General features: G+C 40.3%; 1 protein-coding gene across 1 annotated transcript in view; it reads left to right on the top strand.

The window, feature by feature from the left end:
• Positions 1-23,033, top strand: part of TMC1 (transmembrane channel like 1) — a 113,945-nt gene that overhangs the window by 36,809 nt on the left and 54,103 nt on the right. The window contains exons 6-8 of the mRNA XM_070248123.1: positions 2,440-2,521; positions 12,109-12,215; positions 14,921-15,019. Coding sequence (XP_070104224.1) covers positions 2,440-2,521; positions 12,109-12,215; positions 14,921-15,019 — 288 coding nt within the window. The remainder of the gene's footprint in view (positions 1-2,439; positions 2,522-12,108; positions 12,216-14,920; positions 15,020-23,033) is intronic.

Genomic DNA, 23,033 nt, shown 5'->3' with positions numbered 1-23,033 from the left:
GAGATGCCTTATGCGGCTCAACAGTGTGCTTCCCTTTAGTCACAAGTTCCAAATGTCCCAGGAGTGTTCCCTGTGTGGGCTATGTGTGTCCTTCTTTGTGGCAGGGTTGCTCTTGCTGAAGCTGCCCAGGGAGGCTAGGCTGTCACCCTGGCTGGCTGGTTGTAATGCTCAGCTGTGTGTGGCTGCTATGGACCCTTCAGTCACTTTCTTGGGCATGGGGAGCCCTAGCATGGTTGGCTATATGGTCTAATAACATGTTCTTCTTGCAGTTTTTCTGGTAAGTGAGTAGGCCCCCAGTGTGGCTGGCTGCTAGGCTCAGGGGCTTACAATTGCTGTAGGCCTCCAGCCTGCAAGGCTGTTGTCGGCTCTTTCAGGATTGCAGCTGAGTGGGGCTGGCCCCAGGCATGAGAGCACCCAATTGTTTCAGGCTTTGGAAGATGGGGCTGATCCCCTATGTGGCTGTTGGAGAAGCACAAGTCTGTAGCAGACAAGTCCCACCATGTACAGGGCTACACACCCCATCAACACAGTCCTACCCCATGCTTGCACCCCAACCCACTAAAGTGGACCCAGTCACCCCACTGCAGAGGCCCCACATACTCTACCAATATCTCACAACTCTACCCTCTCCTTGCACATGCCCTGCCACACAAAGGTGGACCTACCATCCTGGCTGCAGAGGTTCCAGGCACCCTGCCTATGCAGGCCCACAAGTTGCCCAAGGGCTTGCTGTTGGGTGGGGCCAGTCCCTACGTCAGGCTGCCTGCTTTAGTGAGCTGGATTAAATCAATGCTCTAGTGAGTGTGACAGACCACTGGGCTAATAGGCCAGGGGAAGAACTCCAATAGCATCTGCCAGTGTCTGTGTCAGCATGTTGGTATGGTCACAATAATGGCTGCCACCAATGTCTCAGTCCATGGAGAGGTCTTAACTCTCACTGAGATGTACTCAGAGCCTATCAGGTGAGTCTCTTTTCACCAAAGGACTGTGCACCTTTTATTCTGGTGATTTTAGGTTGCTTTCCAAAATGGGTAAATTTGTGCATAGTCCCTTTAAGAGTGGCCTTTTTTTCCCTTATGTCCAATAGCTTTTCTCGGGATATTCCCCATTGTAGTTAATGGCCAGCAAAAGCCAGATATTATGACATTTATCTCAGTTGTGCAGAGTCCAAAGGCTGCCTATAGTGGTAATGCTCTCCTCTCTGATTCCCCTACTCTTCCAGGGAAGGCTGCGTACCTTAGGATTGCTCCCTGCTGGCCATGAAGTGCCATGGCTCATGAAGGTGGCATTTTTCCTCTCCAGAAAGGAATTTCTGCCTCTTCCGCCTCAGTCAGGACTGTCTCTTGTTGCAGGGGTTCTTTTCATCTAGTTTTCAGTTCTCTCTCAGGGTTAATTCTTCCAAGAGTAGTTGGAAATTGGTTGTGTCCATGAGAGGAGGTGAGTTCAGAGTCCACCTACGCTGCCTATCTTGACTAAACCCTCCCAATTTAAATAAATGTAATTGTATAGTATTTATGCTTTTCTTTCTGACTTCTTGATGCAATGTTACGTTCATGAGATACACCCATGTTGTGGGAGGTATAGTCCATTTTTATTGGTGTGTTGTGTTCCACTGTATGAAGATATCACAATTTATTTATCCATTCTGTTGTGGATGGACATTTAGATCATTTCTAGTTTGGGTAATCTTTTGAACTTCAGACTTGTCTCATACTATTATTTAGGCTCCATGTGTCTATCCAGTACACACATTACCCCAGGAAAATGTGCACATATGCAAAGTTATCTGCCTCATTCCCTTTCTTCCTAGTTGTCCTCTTAACTATGAATGGCCCAACACCATGGGGTAATATGGAAGGAAGATGTTTTTAAAAACTAATTTATGATACTTTTTCTTCTTCCCTTTCCTATGACACTGGGCCTTTCATTTAGCTGACTGTTCTCCCTTTACTAGAATAAAAAGTGTCCCATGTCATTGCACTTACCATCCTGTATTGAAATTACCTGTTTATGTACAGTCTTCTCTAGTAGACCCAGAAGCCCTTCAAGGCAAGAACTATGTTTTATTCATATTTCATTAATTCCTTCATGAAATGAATATTTAATTAAACACATACCATTTGCTGATCACCTTATTAAGTGCTAACCCCGTGTCTGCTCTTTTGTCATCCAGCAGAATAAACAGATCTTTCTTGGTGGTCATTATTATTACTATGAAGCAAAGAGTCAATAAACATTTTTTAATTAAATTGGCCTATGGGTGGATGGGGAACAAGGAGGCAAGTGAAACCTACGTTTTCTTTTTTTCCAAAAAGCAGTATGTAGTGCCAGAGAGATCTTTCCAAGCTCATTGTCTTGAGATATTTGGGATGGGGGTGAGGGAGAAACATCTTGACAAACAAGGTTGGGTTTTACTGTTGTGCTTGGCTTCCTTTTCAGAAATGGGCAAAGTTTCTCCGTGATTTTGAGAACTTCAAAGCTGCTTGTGTCCCATGGGAAAATAAAATCAAGGCCATTGAAAGTAAGTGCTCATCAACTCTCATTAGGTGGAGAACATTGTCTTAGACAAACGTCTCGCAGGCTTATCAGATGTCTTTCTCAGTTTCTGTACTATTGGAAAGATTAAAAATGAGAAAACAAAGCAACCAAAACATTTCTTATATCCTCTTTGCTCACTGTGAAGATTTGCTAACACTTATCAATCACAGCACTGGAGACCCCAAATCTCCCTTCCTACATTAGACCAAAATATTCTCATTTTGACCTATTTTCTCTGCTACACAGAGAAGTCAGTATTGTGCACAGTGACACTGAGTCATATCATTGGGAATGCAGAGATTTTATTTTGGCAATGAACATGACATTGAAAATATATACTCTCATGCTTGACACACAATAATCAAAATGAACGATGTCTAAAACTGGTGAAGAAATCTTAAAGTCTCATTTTCAAACCTCTGAAGTAGAATAAGCAATAATCGTCCAGGAACTTGCTATGAATATCATATTGTGCCTTCATTTTTTACAATATTCATAGTGTGCGGAGAAGGCAGGAGAATACACCCAATCAAAGCCTTGTTAAGTACAGTGTTCCAGAATAAGGATAAGGCAAATAAAATTTTTAAAATATTGTAAATATAAAAGTAAATCATTTTAAAAAATAATAAAGAATGTAAAGAAAAATGGATAACATTTAAAACAGTTTCGAGCACAATCTTGCCATATTCTGGTTTCAAAGAGTTTTGACTGGGATCTGATTTTCCTCCATGCCTCTCCAGATTGCCAGGCAGGTTTTCCCTCTGGTTAAATGTGGTGTCGGGTAATTAAAATGGAGGCTCAATAGGGAGCTAGCACAGTTGATGGATATTTCACTGACATGATCGGGCAGGTTTTAGGAGTGACTATTCCTCAGTCCTCTATCTCTCATTATCAAATGACAATGAATTAAAATACATCAGCTCATTAATTGTACTTCTTCCCACATATTCCTGTACCATCCTTTCTTGCTTTATTTTCCTCCTTAACTCTTATCACTATTCAAAATATTGTAGTTTTAATTTAATTTAATTAAAAAATATTTTATTTTTTCCCCATTTTATTGAGAAATTGACAGACATCACTGTATAAGGCATACAGCATGATGGTTTAATTTAAAAATATTTTGAAATAATTACCACAATAAGTTCAGCTAACATCTGTCTTCTTATATCGATACAATAAAAAGAAAAGAAAGAAAAAACAAATTTTTTCCTTACGATGAGAACTCTTAGGATTTACTCTCTTAACACCTTTCCTGTATATCATACAGCGGCGTTAGCTATACACGGTCATCACGTTCTATGTTACATCCCTAATACTTATTTGTCTGATAACTGGAAGTTTGCACCTTTTGATCACCTTCCTACTGTTCCCCTTCCCCCGACTCCTGGCCTCTGGTAACCACAAATCTGATCTTTTCTTCTATGAGTTTGGTTTTTATTCTTTTTTATAGATTCCACATATAAGTGTAGTCATGCGATATTTGTCTTTCTTTGTCTGATTTATTTCACTTAGCATAATGGCTTCAAGGTCCATCCACCCAAGGTCACAAATGGTAGGATTGTGCTTTCATTTCTTTTTATTTTGTGTTAATTTCTTCCAATAGACATGGAAGCAGAGATTTTATTTTGTTCATTCCTGGATCCCCAGACCTAGAACATGCTTAGTCTTATTAAATGTCTTGAATAAAATTAAGTAGTAGATATCTTCCAGAAGTCTACCATTCTAAGAAATGGAAAAAGGAATTTAGACTCATCGAAAAAGAATAGACAACATGAAATTCTTAGGTTTCAACTGTGCGGCTGAAATATGGTACCTTGAGAGGCACTGGGGAACAGAAGGCCATTTGGAGCTTTAAGATCCTCTTGCACTTTGTGTAGCAAGAACTCTTGATTTGGTTCTTGCTTTGCCTCAGGTTAGCTGTTGACCCTGAACTATCATTTAATTCCTCTGGACCTCAGTCTTTTCATTTATAAATGATGGGGTTGAATCTTGATCCATTATGAGAATGTATCCCAAGAAATTTATAATTAATGATAGTTAAAATATATACATTTGCAAATTGTTTATTTTTAACGTATACTATGGCAGATTCCAGCCTATCTCAATAATAACGTCATGCTCACTTACATTACAATAGCATGTCTTGAATGGGATAGAGACAGATGGAATGATTTTTATTGCCAGAAATTGCACACAGGAATAAGTTACATACATGACCACCAGCGATCACGTGCGTCACAGTGGGAAAGACAGATGGAGAGCTATGCAAGAATACTTTCAGTTTTCTTCCCTACTCTCCTCATTCCTCAGAAACTTTGGAACAGTGAAGCTGGACAATTCAAGCAAATGTAGATTATTTTCACTTCCATATGTAATTTACTAATTGGTTAGGTTGTCCTGGTTTCTTCACCTTTAATGGTGCTTTGCCTCACTATGAAGAATTGACCCTTGTTTTCTATCCTATCAGCAATCACCATAACCACCATTTATTGAGTGCCACCATGAGTCAGACACTCTACAAACATTATTTCATTTAATCTTTGATGTGCCTACAATGTACACATGAGACTTCCTATTTTAGAGTTGTGGTTACATAACTGTCCCAGAATTAGTTCGTGTAGGAACTGAGATTTAAGGTGAAGTCTTTTTGAGGCCAAAGCTTGTACTTTTCTCAATGTGGCATACTGATTTTTACTTTGAGGAAGATTTTATAAACTTTTTTCTTTGCACCAAGTCCTAGAGAGGATTCTACCAGGCCAAGAGCACGATGAGTAGTTGTAGATTTCCTTGATAGTTATCCTGTTTGTGGAACTATTTTCCATTTTCTCATGTATTTATTTTGAATGAGTTATTTGTTTAATTGTATATTTCATATTCTATACGATGCTTAATGTACTGAGATTTTTGTGGTAATTGTAAGTACGCCATATGCTTTTATATGACTGTATTAGTTGAAAAGTAAGAAACCTATCTAAAGTGTATTAGCAGAGTCGTTGGTTGGACTAACCATCTCATAGAAAGTACTCCACCAAAGATAGAGAAAGCATGACGGTCTTTGAAGCTAACTGAATGGAAAGTAGGAAGAAATGGGACATGAAATTGATTTTCTAAAGATCGAGGTCTTTTTGGCCCTTGCTGGCTCCATAATTTGGGCAATCCTTTTACATCCTTGGCCTTCTGTTTCTACATTTGGAGTTTCTACAAAATTCAGGGTTTAACTAGGTACTGCATAAGGCCATTTCCAACCCAACACTCTATGACTTAATAATTACCCTCAGTTTTAAATGTGTATGTAAGCATGTGAAGTTCTTTGTACTTTTGAGTGATAAATTATTAAAACAGTTAAATGGAAACAGATTTATACTGAGAGGGCTGCATAATTTACATTCTCTGCAAATTCTTTTCAGAAAAAAGTAGGTTAAACATTCACTCTATTTATAAAACATATATTTTACGTTATAAAATGAATATAAATGCTTTTCCCTTGGAGAAATCATCTTACAAAAGTTTCAGAAATATTACTGTATTCCTTTTGAAAGTCAGAATCATCTAACATATGATAATCTTCAGAATAAACTTGATTAATTAATTGAGAAAATACTTACTGAGTGCCTACCATGTATTAGGCATGTTTCCAGGTATTGGGGATGCCATGCTGATGAAGACAGGCAAGGACTCTGCCCTCATTGATCTTATATCCAAATGTGTTAGTGTATGTGTGGATGGGTAAGGTGGATGCAGAAGACAGATTATAAAATAAAAGCAATTAACTAATGAAGATGATTATGGATTGTGGTAAGGTGCATGTTCATAGAGGAGGAGTTGACCTCCATTCCCAACAGTGTTTCTGATCCACCTCACCCTCCTTCTGCTCAATCTCTAAATAAATACTAAACAAATATTTTTTAAATGTGGTTTTAAAGGAGTCCCAAATTACCAGGCTTCACTAAATTTCCACAAAGCTCTGCCCAAACATCGGCAGAGTCAAGAGCGGAACTCAAGTCAGAGTCTAAAACTGCTGTTTCCATCTTGATTCCAGTAAGACCTGCATCTTTTTACTTCTGTGGGCTAAGCATTCACCTGATTACTCCCAATTTTTTTCCTCATAAAAATAGATTTGATAATTCCGGCCACAGAGAGGTGTCATGAAGTTCTACCTCACATGGGATGCTGTTGAGTTTTACTGTCATGCCAGCCCTGTGAAGAGGTCGTGCCTAAAACCTTAGAGTCACCCACAGGGATGCACCTGATTAGCCACATTGCATTTCATATTTTGCTGAAGAAGTTATATATTTGTACTCCCAGGAAATATAATCTATACCCATTGTGACACCAGCATTACTATTAAAGCTGTGAATTAAATCATTGAATGTCTTTTTAAGCTGAAGAGCACAAGTCTTTCTCAGAAGTGAAATCCACTTCTTGCTAATAGTAGATTGCAACATCAAAATTAAGGTGCAACAGACCTATTTTTCAGACTGGAAAGATCTTTAACTAGGCAATCCTAAGCATAGAGTTTAAACCTCGTGTTTCTTTTTTGGCTTAGGGGCTCCAGAAAACACAAATCAAGTTTGCCACATTTAATCCCCTATCCCTAAACCAGGTTGAAAGAAACTACTTCATATCCTCACCTCACAAGATGGTGTTTATATTGTACTCATACAGCAGGTGATTTAATTGATCTTTTCCCATTTAGGAATGCTCATATTTGTCTGCTTGTCTTATTACCCATCTGTTCAAAAGGAAATTATACATCATGACAGACTACAAATTAGTTTGCCTTAATAATAAATAACCAGAGGGAGAGGTGAAACTTTAATCTTAACTTAAAAGAAACACAGGCAAATTCAAGAACAAGAATATTGCATAAACTTAAGGGCTCACATTAATACATACTAAAGACTCTGTTTTCATATATTAATAATTCATCATGGAAACAGCATTTATTAGTTAGATTAAAAGAGAAAAGAATTGGTCATTTGTGGGCAACTTCCAAATGTGTGAATTTGACTGGCCTTGGCTGATTGATGGATATTATTTATATCTATTCTTTCAGACACACACATTCATTGCATATGTATTCTATATAGCATAGTTTTTTAAAAAATTAATTTAACTGTGATTCTGCTTGAGGAGCTATGTAGCACTGTGGTTAAGAGAGATCTAGATTTGGAGTCAAACACCTATAGATCAAGACTGCCTGGTTTAGAGCCCAGGCTCCATCATTTACTACCCACGTAACTACCTCTGTAACCCTGGCTCTGTCATTTACAAGCTATGCAACTTGCAGAATTAAGTCTCTGTAAAATGGGAGTACAGTAGATTTCCCTGGCAGGGATTTGATAGTTAAATGAATTAATTCACAGAGATCAAAGAGATCTTTGATAATCAAATAGGTTCTTTGATAATCACTTCAGGTTCAACTTCAAGTTGCCCAAGAAGATTCATTAAATGTTAGCTATTATTACTATTAATCAAGTCTTGGATCAGTCAACTGCTATGTTTAAGTTTTTGATTCCCTGTCCTCACAGTGGGCCTAATACACTTACCAGGTTCTAGAGGTAGTAAAATGAGCTGAGTCTGGTAAAGTTCTTAGTATACTTGATTGACTATCAAGATAGCTTATTGATCATTATTATTATTACCCATTATTGTTCTTTTAAATCAGTTTTATCTGATGGACTAAGCACGAGGAAATGACTGTTCTTTTAATTTATGGTCTTTTCTCCACACTACACCAAGATTTCTGGTTTGCGCGAGCACCAGTTTCTGTGAACAACCTTTGGAGGGATAGAACTGCTGGAACCAATGGGCGTGAAGAGGGAAGATTTCCCCTTTTTCATTCTTCTCTTGAGGCGGGGAAAGGTCCTATGGAGCTCGGATGTCAACCAGTTGATTCGTTTCCTCTCCTTTAAGCTCTTTGTTTTGTTATCGTTCTCTCCCCTCTGCCGTGGGTTGGTGTGATATGGAAGAAACACTGTCTTCTGGATTCCTCAGTCCCTTTGACCTGCATTTGGGTGTCTCCTATAATCACTCTAATTTTATTGAAATCTGTTTTCTGCAATTCATTTACTTTACACTAGGAGTCTGTAAACAAAAGGTTTAGCTGTCATTTCTCCACCTCCAAATAAAATAGTTGTGAAGCCACTTTCAAGTCTAAAAACTGCAGTTCAGAAGCTTTGGACTCTAAAGTATATTTCATTCATAATGAATATGGATTATATATGGGGGAGGGGATATTTTCTGAAACATTTCAATTTGCTCCTCTTTTTTGCCTTTAGATATATTTACACTCTACATCCAACCTAAGAAACTCATTTGCCAGGAGTTGTGAATAGGGGGCTGGGAAAGGGTGGGCTGTGGGGCTGATTAGAAGAGCAAAACTGTAAAAGCCAGGAAGGAAGGAAGCAAGGAATGAAGGGCAGAAGGAAGGAGAGAAGGAAAGAAGGAAGGAAGGAAGGAAGGAGGGAGGGAAGGAAGGAAGGAAGGAAGGAGGGAAGGAAGAAAAGAAGGAAGGAATGAGGGAGAGAATGAAAGAAGGAGGGAAGGAAGGAGGGAGGGAAAGAAGGAAGGAAGAAAGGAAAAAAGGAGGGAAGGAAGGAGGGAGGAAGGAAGGAGGGAGGAAGGAAGGAAGGAGGGCAGGAAGGAAGGAAGGAGGGAAGGAAGGGTTGGGTCAGTATCCTATGCTTGGGACTCTATACCAGATGGTCTTATGTGTGTTTCCAAGGAAAAACTTATCCTGGATACCAACAGATGGAGGTTCTCCTCCAGTTAATGAGTAACTGTAATGGCTAACAAGCTAGAAGTTCACTGCCTTCAATAAAACATGACGAGTGAACCTGGCTGAGGCAGTCCTCGGCTAGTTTTACCAGAGAACATAGATAACAGCCAGAAAACGATATGAAATCACTAGGAGCCAGGTGGATGCTCAGATGTCCTAGGAGGGGTGGATGTACTTTAGCATTTCTGCAGATAGATCATTGCATCTCGTTACAGCACCTGGGCGGGGGTGGGGCATGGAGGTGGGTATCAAAACCATATACTTTTAGAAATCTTATAGAACTCTGCATCCCTCCACAAAGTGAAATGAATTCAGGTCTCTCTTTCGAGCATAAAGAAAAACAAGTATTCAGCCTTCAAAATAATTATTTCTTTCAAAATGTCCATTTAAACATTGACTTCATTTTAAGTTTCTGTGAAAACTGCCACTGTGTTATGGGAATAAGTAAGATGGTACCTAAAGAATAGACTAAGTTCCAGAAATAGAAGGATGACTCATGTGAGATCAGCCTCGTCTTAGTAAGCAGAGGCTGCAATTTGCTCCACACCAACCTCCCTCCTCCTGAAATAACGTTTCCCCACTGGCAATGTTTCGAAGTCAGAGAGCCCACGAAAACCATTGGTCACTGGATGTATTTTGCTGAATGCGTAAGGACAAAGGGGCTGATGCAGTGGGTGGCTAAGGATGTTTATTGTTTCTTCTTAGGAGACTGAGAATGAAAATTGAGGAGAGTGGGAAAACTAGCAACCTGATGTTGAACTTTAAGTGATTATCAAACAAACTTTGGCTTTTGTTAATCTTCAAAATCTCAACCCACAGGGCTGGCCCCGTGGCCAAGTGATTAAGTTCTCTCGCTCTGCTGTGGCAGCCCAGGGTTTCGCCGGTTCAGATCTTGGGTGCGGACATGGCACTGCTCATCAGGCCACGTTGAGGCAGCGTCCCACATGCCACAACTAGAAGGACCTGCAACTAAGATATACAACTATGTATGGGGGGGATTTGGGGAGATAAAGCAGAAAAAAAAAAACTCAACCCGAGACTCCGAATTCCTGTTTTCCCTGCCTCTTCCATTCTCTGATTTAAGAAAATTCTTCTTTTTTTCCTCAGTCAGTAAGAATTGGACAGATCACTTCTCTTTTCACTGGTGAGTGCAAGTTGACAGCACGTCCTGCCTATCCCCTCCCAATTCACTCCCCAAAGCTGAAGTCATATTTTAAAGGTCGTGTTCCCAACTCCCCCCACTGCTTAACACCTGTCAATGACTTATCAGATTTAAAGTAAATTCCTCACTTTTTACCTTTCCTCGAGAGGCCCTAACAATGTGGTTTGGCATCTGTCTTCACCCTCATCTGTCACCACGTTTGCTTGTTCACTGTGCTCCAACCACCCAGGCCTTAGCTGTCTTCCTCAGTTGTCTCGAGCTCCTGCTTCCCTCACAGTATTTGCTGTCACTCTGTCCTTTGCATGAGCCGCTCTTCCCCAGCTCTGGGCATTGCTGCCTCTTCCTCCAACTTCGGGTCTCTGCTCCAATGTCACCTTCCCTGATGATATACCTCCTTCAACAAACCTATCTACAGCCACCCCTCTCCACATTTTACCTTCCTCCCTCTAGGACCAATCTGGCTATAATGATTATATATATAATTTTTCTAAAAATATAATTATATGGGGCAGGTCCTGTGGCCAAGTGCTTGGGTTTGCGTGCTCCACTTTGGCGGCCCAGGGGTTGCCAGTTCAGATCCTGTGTGTGGACCTCCACACTGCTCATCGGGCCGTGCTGTGGTGGCATCCCACACAGAAGAACTAGATGACTTACAACTAGGATATACAACTATGTACTGGGGCTTTGTGGAGAAAAAAAAAGAAGAAGATTGGCAGCAATTGTTAGCTCAGGGCCAATCTTCCTTACCAAAAAAGCAAAAAAAATATATATAATATATATCATATATACATATGTGATACACACATACATAATATATATCATATATAACATGCATATATAATATATAATACACATACATACAATATATGACATATAATATTGCGTATATCATGTATACATATAACATGATATGTAACATACTATATAATAGATATTATGATAAATATAGTTTTATTTTTTAATTCCCACATATTTGTTGTTGCTACAACTCACTGAAATGTCGGTTGTATTAGGGCAGCAACTCTGTGACATTGTGTTTCACATCCAAGACAATTCCTGACAGAAGCTACTTTAAATATGTGAAGAGCGAATGGGTGAACTTGAGCTTGTACGCTGTCCCTGTGAAATGCCAGTGCTGCAGGCAGACAGCCGAGGATGGTCTGGAGGATAAACAGCCATAAAGAGTGAGGTAAACTTTTCTGAGAAAAGTATTGTCGCCTGAGGAAAAGGAAGAGGAAGCACAGTAGTTATAATTATAACGATAGCTAACTACGGGCCAGGCACTATAATAACCACTTCACATATATTTACTCACTTAACTCCGTTAACTCAAGGAATAACATGGGCTCTTCAAACTGCAACTCAAGCCGTTAAACAAAAGACAGCTTTCCCTTGGGTGAGTCAGTGTCATTCTATACAACTACAGCTATGTGACAGAGAGGACTTTCATCGGATTCACATTTTCTCTTCCTGGATAGAAAAAGAATAGTAGACACTGTAAATGTGGAGAGAACCACTGTGCTGCAATGAGCAGACGTATTTTGGAAGGCACCGAGACATGGCTTTTGCTTTGTTTTAATTTTTTTTGACCTCTCTTTCAACCTTTTAATTTTCTTTTTAATAGGTCAGTTTGGGTCCTCGGTGGCCTCGTACTTCCTGTTCTTGAGATGGATGTATGGAGTCAATATGGTTATGTTTATCCTGACGTTCGGCCTCATCATGTTGCCAGAGGTGAGGTTCTGACTTCCAGTTTACAAAACATGCTGACACAAGTTTCTTGTGTGATCACTCTCTTAGAAAAGTTCTCTTCTCTTCTTTAAGAGTAGAATGACTGACTGACTACATTCACTTAGAGTCATAATATTTGTAACAAGGTTAATGTTCAAAATGGTGCCCATGGGCTGAAGGTCTTAATTTTTGCTCCAAAGGGTAGGTGAACCTCTTGAAATCATATATAAAATGCCATGTGTATGCTTAAATGGACTTTTTATGTGGAAAGCTTCACGGCTTCTATCATTCCCAAGGTGGTCCCTGTGCCCAAACATTAATTGCTCAAGAGGAAGGCTTTGACATCCAGGGACTTGCGTTTATTTATTTTGCCAAGTCTGCTTTGAAAGAAATGCTTCTTAACACAACTCAAGACATCCTGCTTGTCTGTCTGAAGAAGCACAAAGTGAGCAAATTTTTTTGATATATAAAGTAAGATAACCCAGACAGACAGACAGACACACACACACACACACACACACACACACACAGTGGGGTGGCGTGGGATGGAGTTTGATGAGGTCTCTTCAGACCAAGGTCTCCCATTAGAAGTTAAATGACCCTGACCTCTATGGATGGTACCATACAAAAGTTGGGTCAGACATTATTTAAGCTACAAGGGGTCTTTTCACGTATCAATATTTCAAAGCCAATTTGTTCAATAAAGCATTGACAACAGCCAAAATTAAGTGTTTTGAGTAACTTTTTATCCCCCTAGTTTCATTTCAAGGCCAGTTTCTGGATCAAGCCTCCCCATGAGCACAATAATACTAATAGTGCCTTCCATTCATAAAGAGCTTTAGCTTTTAATAGTGCAAGGCACTTTCATTTCATTGACTTACTGACCCTCACAACAAATTTATGAGGTAGACTATAGAAGAGTTTTTCTTCCCCCGTTTTAAAAATGTGAAACTGAGTCACATAATGCTTATTGGACTTAGCTAACGGCTCAGAGTGAGTTTTTTTGTTTTAAGCTGATCTGAGACTAGGACTCATGATTCTATCTTTTGTCGCAAGATTTTGCACCCTAAACCACTACTTTTATAATCCTCGAGATAATTCCTGGAGTTCTACGGTCATGGGGCTCAGAGAAGACAGTGGATATAGATCAGAGGTCCTGCAGAGTCCATTTCCTAAGCAAAAACTTTCAGGAAATGCAGCAGAATGCATGTATTCCATCCATTTCAAATTAACTGCAGCTTTATTTTTGCTGATATCTCTAAGGAAACCTGAAACTCCATCGCCGGCTACTATGACGCCCTTAGTGTCAGATGTAGGGTGTAGTGGAGTTTGATCAGCTGCATTTTCTCTTTCCCCCACACCATGCTGCCTCCATGTGGAGAAAATGAAAGGATGTAGCTAATTCGTTCCAACTGTATGAAATCACGGAATGCCTAACATATAGTGGAGGGAGCTAATATGTGTTCGATTGGATTTATTCTTAGAACTAGGAAGCATGTTTGTTTGGGATGAGAGGCTGTGTTAGATGTTGAGGGGCATCCTGTTTTCTGGGCAATGATTACCAACTCCAGCAAAAGAACAAAAGAGGACGGGCACCCTGTATACTAATTTTACAGGACCACCACAGGGCAGGACTGGGCATCTTCGGGCAACAAGGCTACATTTTTCAGCCATCTCCACCTAGCAGCCTCACTCAGCATTCCTCTGATGCATTTGCCCTTTTGACCAAAGAAACTATGTCCTTGGACAATCCTGAGACCCTAATCTCCTCTGTCCTTTGTGGCCCCCAACTCTGGGGCAAGATCGCATGGGCAGAACCCACCCTCTGTTCTATTCAGTTCCAAGAAACCAGGAAGCTGCCCCAGAAGCCAGCAGCTTGCGTGGAGGGAAAGAGTAGGAGTTGGTTTCCAGCCCTTGCCCAGTCAAGCTCTGCACCTGGGCTTCCATCCACATTCATCCTTCCACCCCCAGGCCCAGGGAAGGGAAGTTTTCATCTCACAGAAGCAGCAGCATCTGCTTGGCAAGCCATATGCTTGCCCTGGGGCTAGAAGGGTGATTTTCCAGTTCTCACCAAGCCGGCTGGTATGACCCTACTCTTGTGCCCTCACTGGCTGACTTTGCCCCTGATGACTTCTCTCCTAATCTGGTAGCATGAGGTTAGGACAGTAAACCCGAATTAGTGGTGAAGCAGATATTATAATCAGGGTGCAATCTTCCCTCATAGATGACATGCTCAAATTCCATGAGTTAATCTCTTGACTCCTCTCTTCCTTGACATGAGGGAGAAAAATCTCCCTCCACGCCCACCTCTAAGGGGTATTCCCATATGAAGACATGGGTAGTATAATTTTCTTAAAAACTGTAGTCCCTCAAATGGCCACCTCTTTCCTTTCCAGACCTCCTCTCAATGAGACCAGTTTGGCAGTGGTGGTGGGTACTGGGGCTTCTCAGCAAGCCTCTGGGCAATGTGGTTGGCCCAACTGCTGGTGGTCCATCCACTGAACTTGGCATGTGGGGTCCTTAGCACTTTCTTTGCTTTTAACCCAGGATTTAGTAGTCGACTCCCAGAAAATGGGACCCCACGTGGAGACCCACAGAGTCCCCATGAAAAGTTTCATAAGTGCTTTTAAATAAAACCATTTGTGATCACATGTGTGACTCAGATGTTGTTTCCAATTATTAACTGCTTTCTTTGTTTCTCCATGTAGTACCTCTGGGGTTTGCCGTATGGCAGTCTACCTAGAAAAACAGTTCCCAGAGCTGAAGAGGCCTCTGCAGCGAACTTTGGTGTATTGTACGACTTCAATGTAAGTGTCTACAGGGCTCTGTTGGTAAGAGAATGAATTTTTCCTTACTCTCTGAAACCCCATGGCCTCCTCTTCCAGGACTGGATGAAGGTTTTAAGATAGATGTTGCTGCCTTCAGTTAAAAAAAAAGAAAGAAAGAAAGAAAAAAAAAGTGAATAGGATTTAGGAATATGATAATATGATTAAATGGGAATATAGATTACTGAATGAATGTGAGCTCAGAGGTCAAAGACTTGAAGCAAATATTCTTATCTCTGACTTTGGAAGAGAACAAAAGAAGAGTTTGCACATGTGCTTTTTGGAAAATCATGTTGGATTCTTAGGGAATTAGAGCTTATACATTTCATATTAACCTCTTCACTTCCTAAACAAGTCTAGTTAGTGTTACCAAATAGTCAATACTAAATAAAGCTAAATATTAAGCACTATATTCTAACTTTCAAATAATACTAACATGAGTATCACTCAATTGTGGGACCCAAATGAGCATTACTCCATTGTAATACTAAAATAAGCGTTAGTCTTTGAGCTGTCCTGTGTGGGGGATTATTGCCATGGCAGAGACTCATTCCTGCCTATTGAAAAATCATTTTGGAGTGTGATTCAAGCCTGAGATAACTATTCAATTCCACACATTGTTTTTAAAATAGTGATCAGATTAGAGCTGTTTGAAAGTATATAGAATGAGAAAATAACAAGGTGGAGATTGGAGAATTGATAATTCGAAGAATTTTTGAAGAGTAGCAAGTGAGAATAAAATTTTATGTAGCCTGGGGAATGAAGGAAGGACAGAAAAAGAATCAATAGTTTTCATGTTCACAGCGTTGATATGTATATTTCATGGATGTTTTGAATTCTACCCTCCACCCCGCTAAGTTGTGAGCTTCCTAAAGAGAAGGTTGCATCTGCAACATCTTTGAAGCGTCTAACATAATACTCAACCAACAGAGGCTTAATGAATCTTGTTGACTGAAAATCCAGAGTAAGGGGGAGGATTTCTAGAGCTTTGAGATAAGAACCATAGAAATTAATTTATGTGCGCAGTACCGGAAAACATAAACTTTAAGAAAGGTTCCCAGTCAAGCTATAGAATAAGCATAGGGCATAGCAGCAGCTCTGACTTTGTGGCATTTGGAATCTTAAATCACCCCCATCACTTGAAATTTCCATTTCAATTCAGCATTTATTTATTGAGTATAAACATGCACTGGCTCTACAAAGATGAATGTGACATAATTCTTGACCTCAAGGTACTCAGGACAGAAGAAAGATACATCGGCAAATAGTGTACCATATGTTGTGCACTAAGATAGCAAAATGAAGAAAATCTACTGGGCAGCCGTGAGGATGTGGTTGTTAATTTTGCTTGGGAGGGTCTGCGCTTCATCAAGGACACGGCCTCTGAGTTAGATTTTACTTATCTTTTGTTTCTCCCTCCTATCACTTCTTACTTCTTCCATCTCTCTCTCCCACTCCCTCATTTAAATTTCGAATAATTTATTGCTATGTCCCTTGAAAATATTTTTATTTCTAATTCTCTTCCTCTGATAGCAAGATAATAAACTCCCAGTCTGGTTAATATGAACAAAAACTAATAATGTATCATTGGCATTTTCTGATGTTTTAGTCATACCAGAGAGAGGAAAAAGCGAAAAAAGGAACAAAAGGCCTTTTGATTTTTAAACGTATATTTCTGAAGTTTAAGCATTTATAAGTTTGTCAACTAACTGAAATAAGAAGTTTTGGAAAAAAATATCCATTTGAGATTTGAAAGATATTAACCAGTGGAGGAAGATGAAGAGGAAGGTGTCTGTAGGAGAGTTACTAAGGGGTGGATTAGAGAGTCTAGGCAGTGAGTACAGGAGGGAGGTAGGAGAAAGGGTTTGGGCATTAAGTGGGCTCACCAAGATTTTGTTACTGTCCTCAACAGATCTCTCATGTCCTGTTTGGTGAAATACTGTTTGGAGGTGGCTAGAGGATGACAGAAACCAGAGTATCCTAGGATATTCATTTTTCTTTATAATTCTAGGTCTGCCTAAAAAAGCAATCTAAGGCAATGAGAGAATATTAAAAGGTCAAGAAAAAATAAGAAAGTCATTAAAGTCATGTTATTCACTTATGGCCTTTCTTATTTTTTCTGCCTACTGTAACCACTCAATTATTTGGCATGTATCACAAAATAAGAGATTTTTAGAGATGGAAGTGCTCTTAGAGGTCTTCCATCCCACATTCCACATTATAAAGTTAGGGAAACTTTGAGTCACAGAAAAGTGTTTAGGGTCTTATGGCTAATAAGTGGCTCCTAATCTAGTGCTCTTCCTGTGTCCTGTATCACGTCAGTAATTTCTCTGTCATAATTTCCAACAGTCTTCTCACTGACTCTTTCTGGAACACAGACTGACTCCATTGAATCCTCTATCTATCTCACAAAGGGAGAAGGAGTTGAAAAAGTTGGATCCCATTTTCACCTTTAATAACAAACATGCGATTCCCAAATTGGCTTCTCAAATAGAAAGGTTTGATATTTACTCTTGCCTGGGTTCTTTACTTGATCCTCTGAACAGTTACCTCAAAGGGGTGCCCACTCTGTAATATAAGAAGATCTAAGTGGACAGCACAGCGTTTCATCTTTCATGGTGCCATGGAGGAAACCATTGACCAAATGCCCTTGACATCCCTGAAAACTCAGAATTCTGCACTTCCAAGGAGTCCCGAGATGCCAGGAAAAAAAGACAAGTTTCAGGCCCAGGACAGAGATGACTGGTGCCAGAACAGTCTAATTGGGCCATGGGTTGGTTTGTTGCATCTAAAAAGGTTAATGTGCCAGCTTAGCTAAGCAATTTTACAAAGATACAAGTGAAGAAACACAGAAAAAAAATTTACAGAACACCGTAAAATAAATGCAAACATGACCTATTGTGGTAGAGGAGCCTATAGAATGAGAAGGTCAGAAAACCTTTGGGGTGGAGGTGGGGGAGGGTGTGAGGAGCTGCTTCTCTGTTGAGTTTCACGTTGGAACCTTAGAACTTCCCTTTGGACCCCTGTGGAAATACCCTGCTGGGGCTCCGTGCTCTGTTACTTATAAGCATGTATCACAACCCATCCAAATTCCCTTTAATTAATAGTAGTCAAGTACCATTTGACATATGCAAGGTCAGCCAGTCTTATGGCCTCTCAAAGTCACAATCTACAAAGCACCATATTTTCGATCCTTTTAGTGAGTACCTAGTGATGGGTCTTACGGATCAGGAGGAAAATACATTTTATTAAAATATTAAGACATTGAGAGACTGTCTGATATGTATGCTTTGAATCAGATTGGCAGAAATGGTGTTATTTGAAACAGTGGCATTAGCAAAGTGAATTTAAGTCAGTAAGAAGAGTGTGTCTTTGTTGGCAAGATACTTGGAGACACAGGAATGACGAAGGAATGATAAAGACGAAGAGACACTACAGCTTTGATATTCTTGTAAGGGACAGAAAGGGAGGAACTGAGGTGGATTCTGGACGGAGCTTGAGATGATATCAGATGGTGAGATCATATGGGTAAAGACTTGAGTTGTGAATAAAGGGAAATGCATTTAGTTTTCCAGTTTCAGGGCATCTTGTACATTGCATATGGACAGATGGTGAGTCAACTTTGCCTCCCCTTTTCTGCTGGTCATCAGAGATGTGGGAGCTGGAGGAAGCCCTAGAAGGGGTAGGAGAGGAGAGTGAACATCTTTTAGGTATTAAGCAGGTACATACATCAAATTTTATGTTCATAACACTACTTTGAGATGAAGATCAGTAATCTTTTTATCGTTGAGGTAATTGGGACTCAGAGAGGTTAGTTTGCCAAAGACAGCACAGATAATTAGAGGAGGCACTAAAATTCAAACTAAAGTGTGATTGACTTTATTGTCAAATTGTTTGTTTCATTCTAACATATCCTCCCAAGCCTATTCCTCTGCCCTGCCCACTTCGACCACATCTCGTCCTTGAGAAGAGACTGTCTCAAGGAGACGGTCACAGACATTCTGAATGTTAACAAACAGCAGTTCAGTTTCTTATTTTACCAGCATCAGCAGTTCTTTTAAGTAATGATCTCCCAAAGTAAGAGCATCTCCTCTCAGACGTATCTCAGTTCTCCTAAGGGCCTTCATCTCTTATTGTGCTGGCCACATTTAGGAGAGATATTTTTGTGATTCACCTATGGAATAACGTATCTTTTCTTTTAGGATTATTTCAGTAGTTCAAATGCATCTTTATTTTCAAGGAGCCCTAATGGAGGGGTGAATCATTTTAGGTTTCCTAAGAAGTAGACACCAAAGCAGTATTAGATGCAGGAGAAATTTGGGGGGAAATACCTATAAACAAGAAAGAGGAGAATGGTGGGGAGGTAGGGAGAGTCTTCAGATGGCAAAGCAGATCTGACACCTGTGAAAGGAGACAGGGAAGAAATATTGCTGTAGGAAGAGTCTCAGACTGCAGTACAGTTCTGAAGAACGTCTTGGCCAGGCTAATGATCACTCCAAGCAAGGATGTCCTTTGGAGGAGTTCCATATCACTCAGGAATAACCTGGCTCTAGTATTCCTCACCATGCTCAGTCATTGGCTGGGCCACCTGGAGGGATGGGTCTCAGGATGAACACATTAGAATCCATTTTGGTCTCTCCAAAGTGGTGGCAGTTGAAGGTTGTCTTTGAATGAGCAGCCCACCTGTATGTCTGCTATGGCAGTCTCTTGGCTCTGAAAATGTGGCTTGGCTTCTTTACCTTAGATCAGAACTGTTGCTGTTGCTGTTGCTGTTGTTGTTGTTATTTAGTTTCAACAAACTTCAAATACATTAGCATGACCTCTTTGCCACAGCCATCGTCTCAGCCTAGCCCAGGGCTGGCTCAGCTGAAACTGAACTCCTGGATTATAAATAATCCCTTGATAAGGACAAAAGTATGACCCCAAGCCAGACTGCTAAATTCCTTGGGGACAAATCTAGGCTGGTAGATTCCCAAGTCCACGCAGAGATAAGATGCTGCCCTGAAATGGAGATCATAAGATTGGAAGGGATGAAGATCTTCTCATCTGTCTAGTAGTAAGACTCGTTTGAAGACTTCACTGAGCAGAGGCGGATGTTGCTCATGCATGGGGCCCGGCATTGGCAGTATCTAAGGGCTGTCCATCCTTGTCTTCTATATTTGCTTCCCTTCCTCAATGTCCAGTGCAGGTCCCTCTGGTTCAATAGGCTCATGAGATTTGATGAAGAGAAGAAACATCTCATATTTGTTCTTGGTCATAGGTTCTTTCTTTTGCTTCATAGGCTTCTTAACCCGGACTTCTGTATGACTCAGCAATAGCTTGTGATAGGAGAGATCCCAGGGTCTGCGTTTAGCTTTCTTGGTATCTTTTTGTTCTCCTAAACATGGAGAACCAGTTCCCTTGGCTCTGCAGTCCTATCAGGGCTTTCTTTGCTTCAGCAACAACTTCCAGTTTTCAGCACCTCCCTCTAGCTGCACCTGGCCAAACCAAAGATGAGCTTTCTTTTTGCAAAAGTTTGGGATGCCTGTGCCCCTGATGCCATACTTACAACATGAAAACAGCATCCTTTCTTTCGATGGGATCATGGAAATTAATCTTCTGTTCATGAATTCAGTGAGCATTCATTGAGCATTTGTTAGGAGCCAGGTAGTGCGTCAGGCATTAAGCAAAGGTGAGCAAAATCCAACAAGGTCTCTGCCCTCAGGAACTTAAAGTCTAGTAGAGCAATCAAATAATCATGAAAACAAATGTAATTGCAACTGTGTCAAGTGCTTAAAGGAAAGGTAAACAGCATTAAGAGAATGTACAGCAGAGAACCTAGCCTGGTTTATGGACTAAGGGAGGTAGATAATAGGAGAACGTTTTCTGAGAAAGTAACATTTGAATTGGGCTCTCAAGAGTCAGTACAGCTCCCAATTTGAGAGAAGGAGGAAGCATTCTAGGTAATGAGAACAGCAAGTGCAAAGGCCCTGTGGTGAGAGAGAGTTGCCTTATTCAAGGGACCGAATGATGGCTTGCAAAGCTAAAGCTCAGAATGTAAAGGAGCATCAGGGTCAGACGGCATTGGAGAGATAGAAGGGCATCAAACCATGTGGGACCTCCTAGAATCTAGGCCATGATAATTATTTTTTTTTGTCAGAGCAATCAAAAGTAATTTAAGTGGGTGGCGGGTGGGTAGTGGCATTATTAGACTTGGATTTTGAAAAAGTCAACAGGTTGGAGAAGGGCAAGATGAACGTGAGATCAAGGAAGAGCCTATCAATATGTCCAGGTGAGAGAGTAAGATTGTTTGGGAGCACTCGATTTGCCTAGTAGAAATTTGCTGATATCTAAATCTTGGCTGCCAACCTAATAGATTAAAGCTGAGCCATTGAGTTAGATTAGAACCTCGGAACCTGTGAAATTCTAATCTATAATACAAACAAATAGCACCAAATTATGAGTCTAACACATCTGCTATGACAAATAGATTGTTTAAATTTACAAACATTTGAAAGCAATTCAGTAAAAACTCTATCTTATGTTCCATATCATATATCTCCAATAGGTATTATTTGCTTAAAAATTGTACTTTAAATTAATTACATTCATTAATCTTAAATATTAGAAATAAAATGTATGCTGCTCATATGGAATTGAAAATTTCTGAACTCAATTCATTTTTTCCAAGTAGTTTCAACATTTTTTCCACTTTTTTTGTATTTTTATTTATTCAAAAACTCCTTTTTAAATAGATAATGCTAAAGTATTTCACATGGATTTCTATATCCTTCCCCAGGTTTGGGAATTTCTCTGCTATTATTTCTTTGAACAAGTTTTCTGCTCCATTTTCCTCTCTTCTCCCTCTTGAATACCTATAAGTCCTAAGTTGCGTTTCCCAACTGAGTCAGATATTTCTTGGAGACTTTCTTCCTGTCTTTTTAGTCTTAGTTCTCTCTCCTCCTCTATCTGGAGCATTTCAATATGTCTACCCTCGATTATGCTGGTTTGCTCCTCTATGATGTCTGCTTGAGTGTTCAGGGAATCCATCTTTTGTTTTATCTCATCAATTGTGTCTTTCATCTCCAATGTTTATGATTGATTCTTCTTTATAGTTTCAGTCTCTTTTGTGAAGCAGCTCTTGAACTTGTTGAATTATTTCTCTACGTTCTCTTTTAACACACTGAGTTTTTGATGATAGCTATTTTGGAATCTCTGTCGTTTAGATTACATATTTCTGTGTCTTCAGGACTGATTTCTGGGTATTTGTCATTTTTCTCTCTGATCTAGAGATTTAATATAATTTTTGATACTGCTAGAGGGATTGGCTTTGTTCTTTCACATCCTGGTATTATTTGATTGCAGTTATCACCTATCACCACTGGGTCAGGTCAAGAACCACATATTCTGAGCCCTTTGTGTCCCGCTGGGGTCCCTGGTACTAGAGTTGGTGCTGGCTGTGTGGGGGGATGGGCACATTCTTCTGCATACTCTCAAAGGCTTACTTGCTCTGATCTCACTATTTGCTTTCCTGGGGTGTTGGCTTGATGAGGTCACCCCCTGCAATAGATTTCATCCCAGTAGAGGGCTGCCCCCTAGGCTGTGAGGGACCTCAGAGATCTTTCATGTTCCCACGAATGGGCATCCTCTTTCCCATTCCTTCCCTCTTGGAGGCCATGTGCAGTCCCAGATGACAGACTTTTGGGGAAGAAGCTAAGTTTTCTCTTATCCCTTCCACCTCCTCCAAGGGGGGCTCTGGCCTCTCCACCCTCTGAAGTATGGCTGTGTGGGTCTCTCAGACATCTTTTGTGTTGTGTGGATGTCCTCTGTTGGAGTATGAATGTCCTTTTTGTGGTGTTGTGGAGGGGAGAGATAGCCAGGAGAACTCACTCCGCCATAATGCTGATGTCACTCTCCAGGGGGAAATATTTTAATGGACTGAGTTCAAAAAAATTTTAAGTTTTTTGTACTGTGGGTCACCCAAGTGGAGTCAGATGTGTAACAGGCATTGGGCAGA

This window comes from Equus caballus, chromosome 23 (assembly GCF_041296265.1).
Source record: "Equus caballus isolate H_3958 breed thoroughbred chromosome 23, TB-T2T, whole genome shotgun sequence".
NCBI classification, from domain to species: domain Eukaryota; kingdom Metazoa; phylum Chordata; class Mammalia; order Perissodactyla; family Equidae; genus Equus; species Equus caballus.
This window is presented reverse-complemented; position numbering and strand designations above follow the sequence as displayed.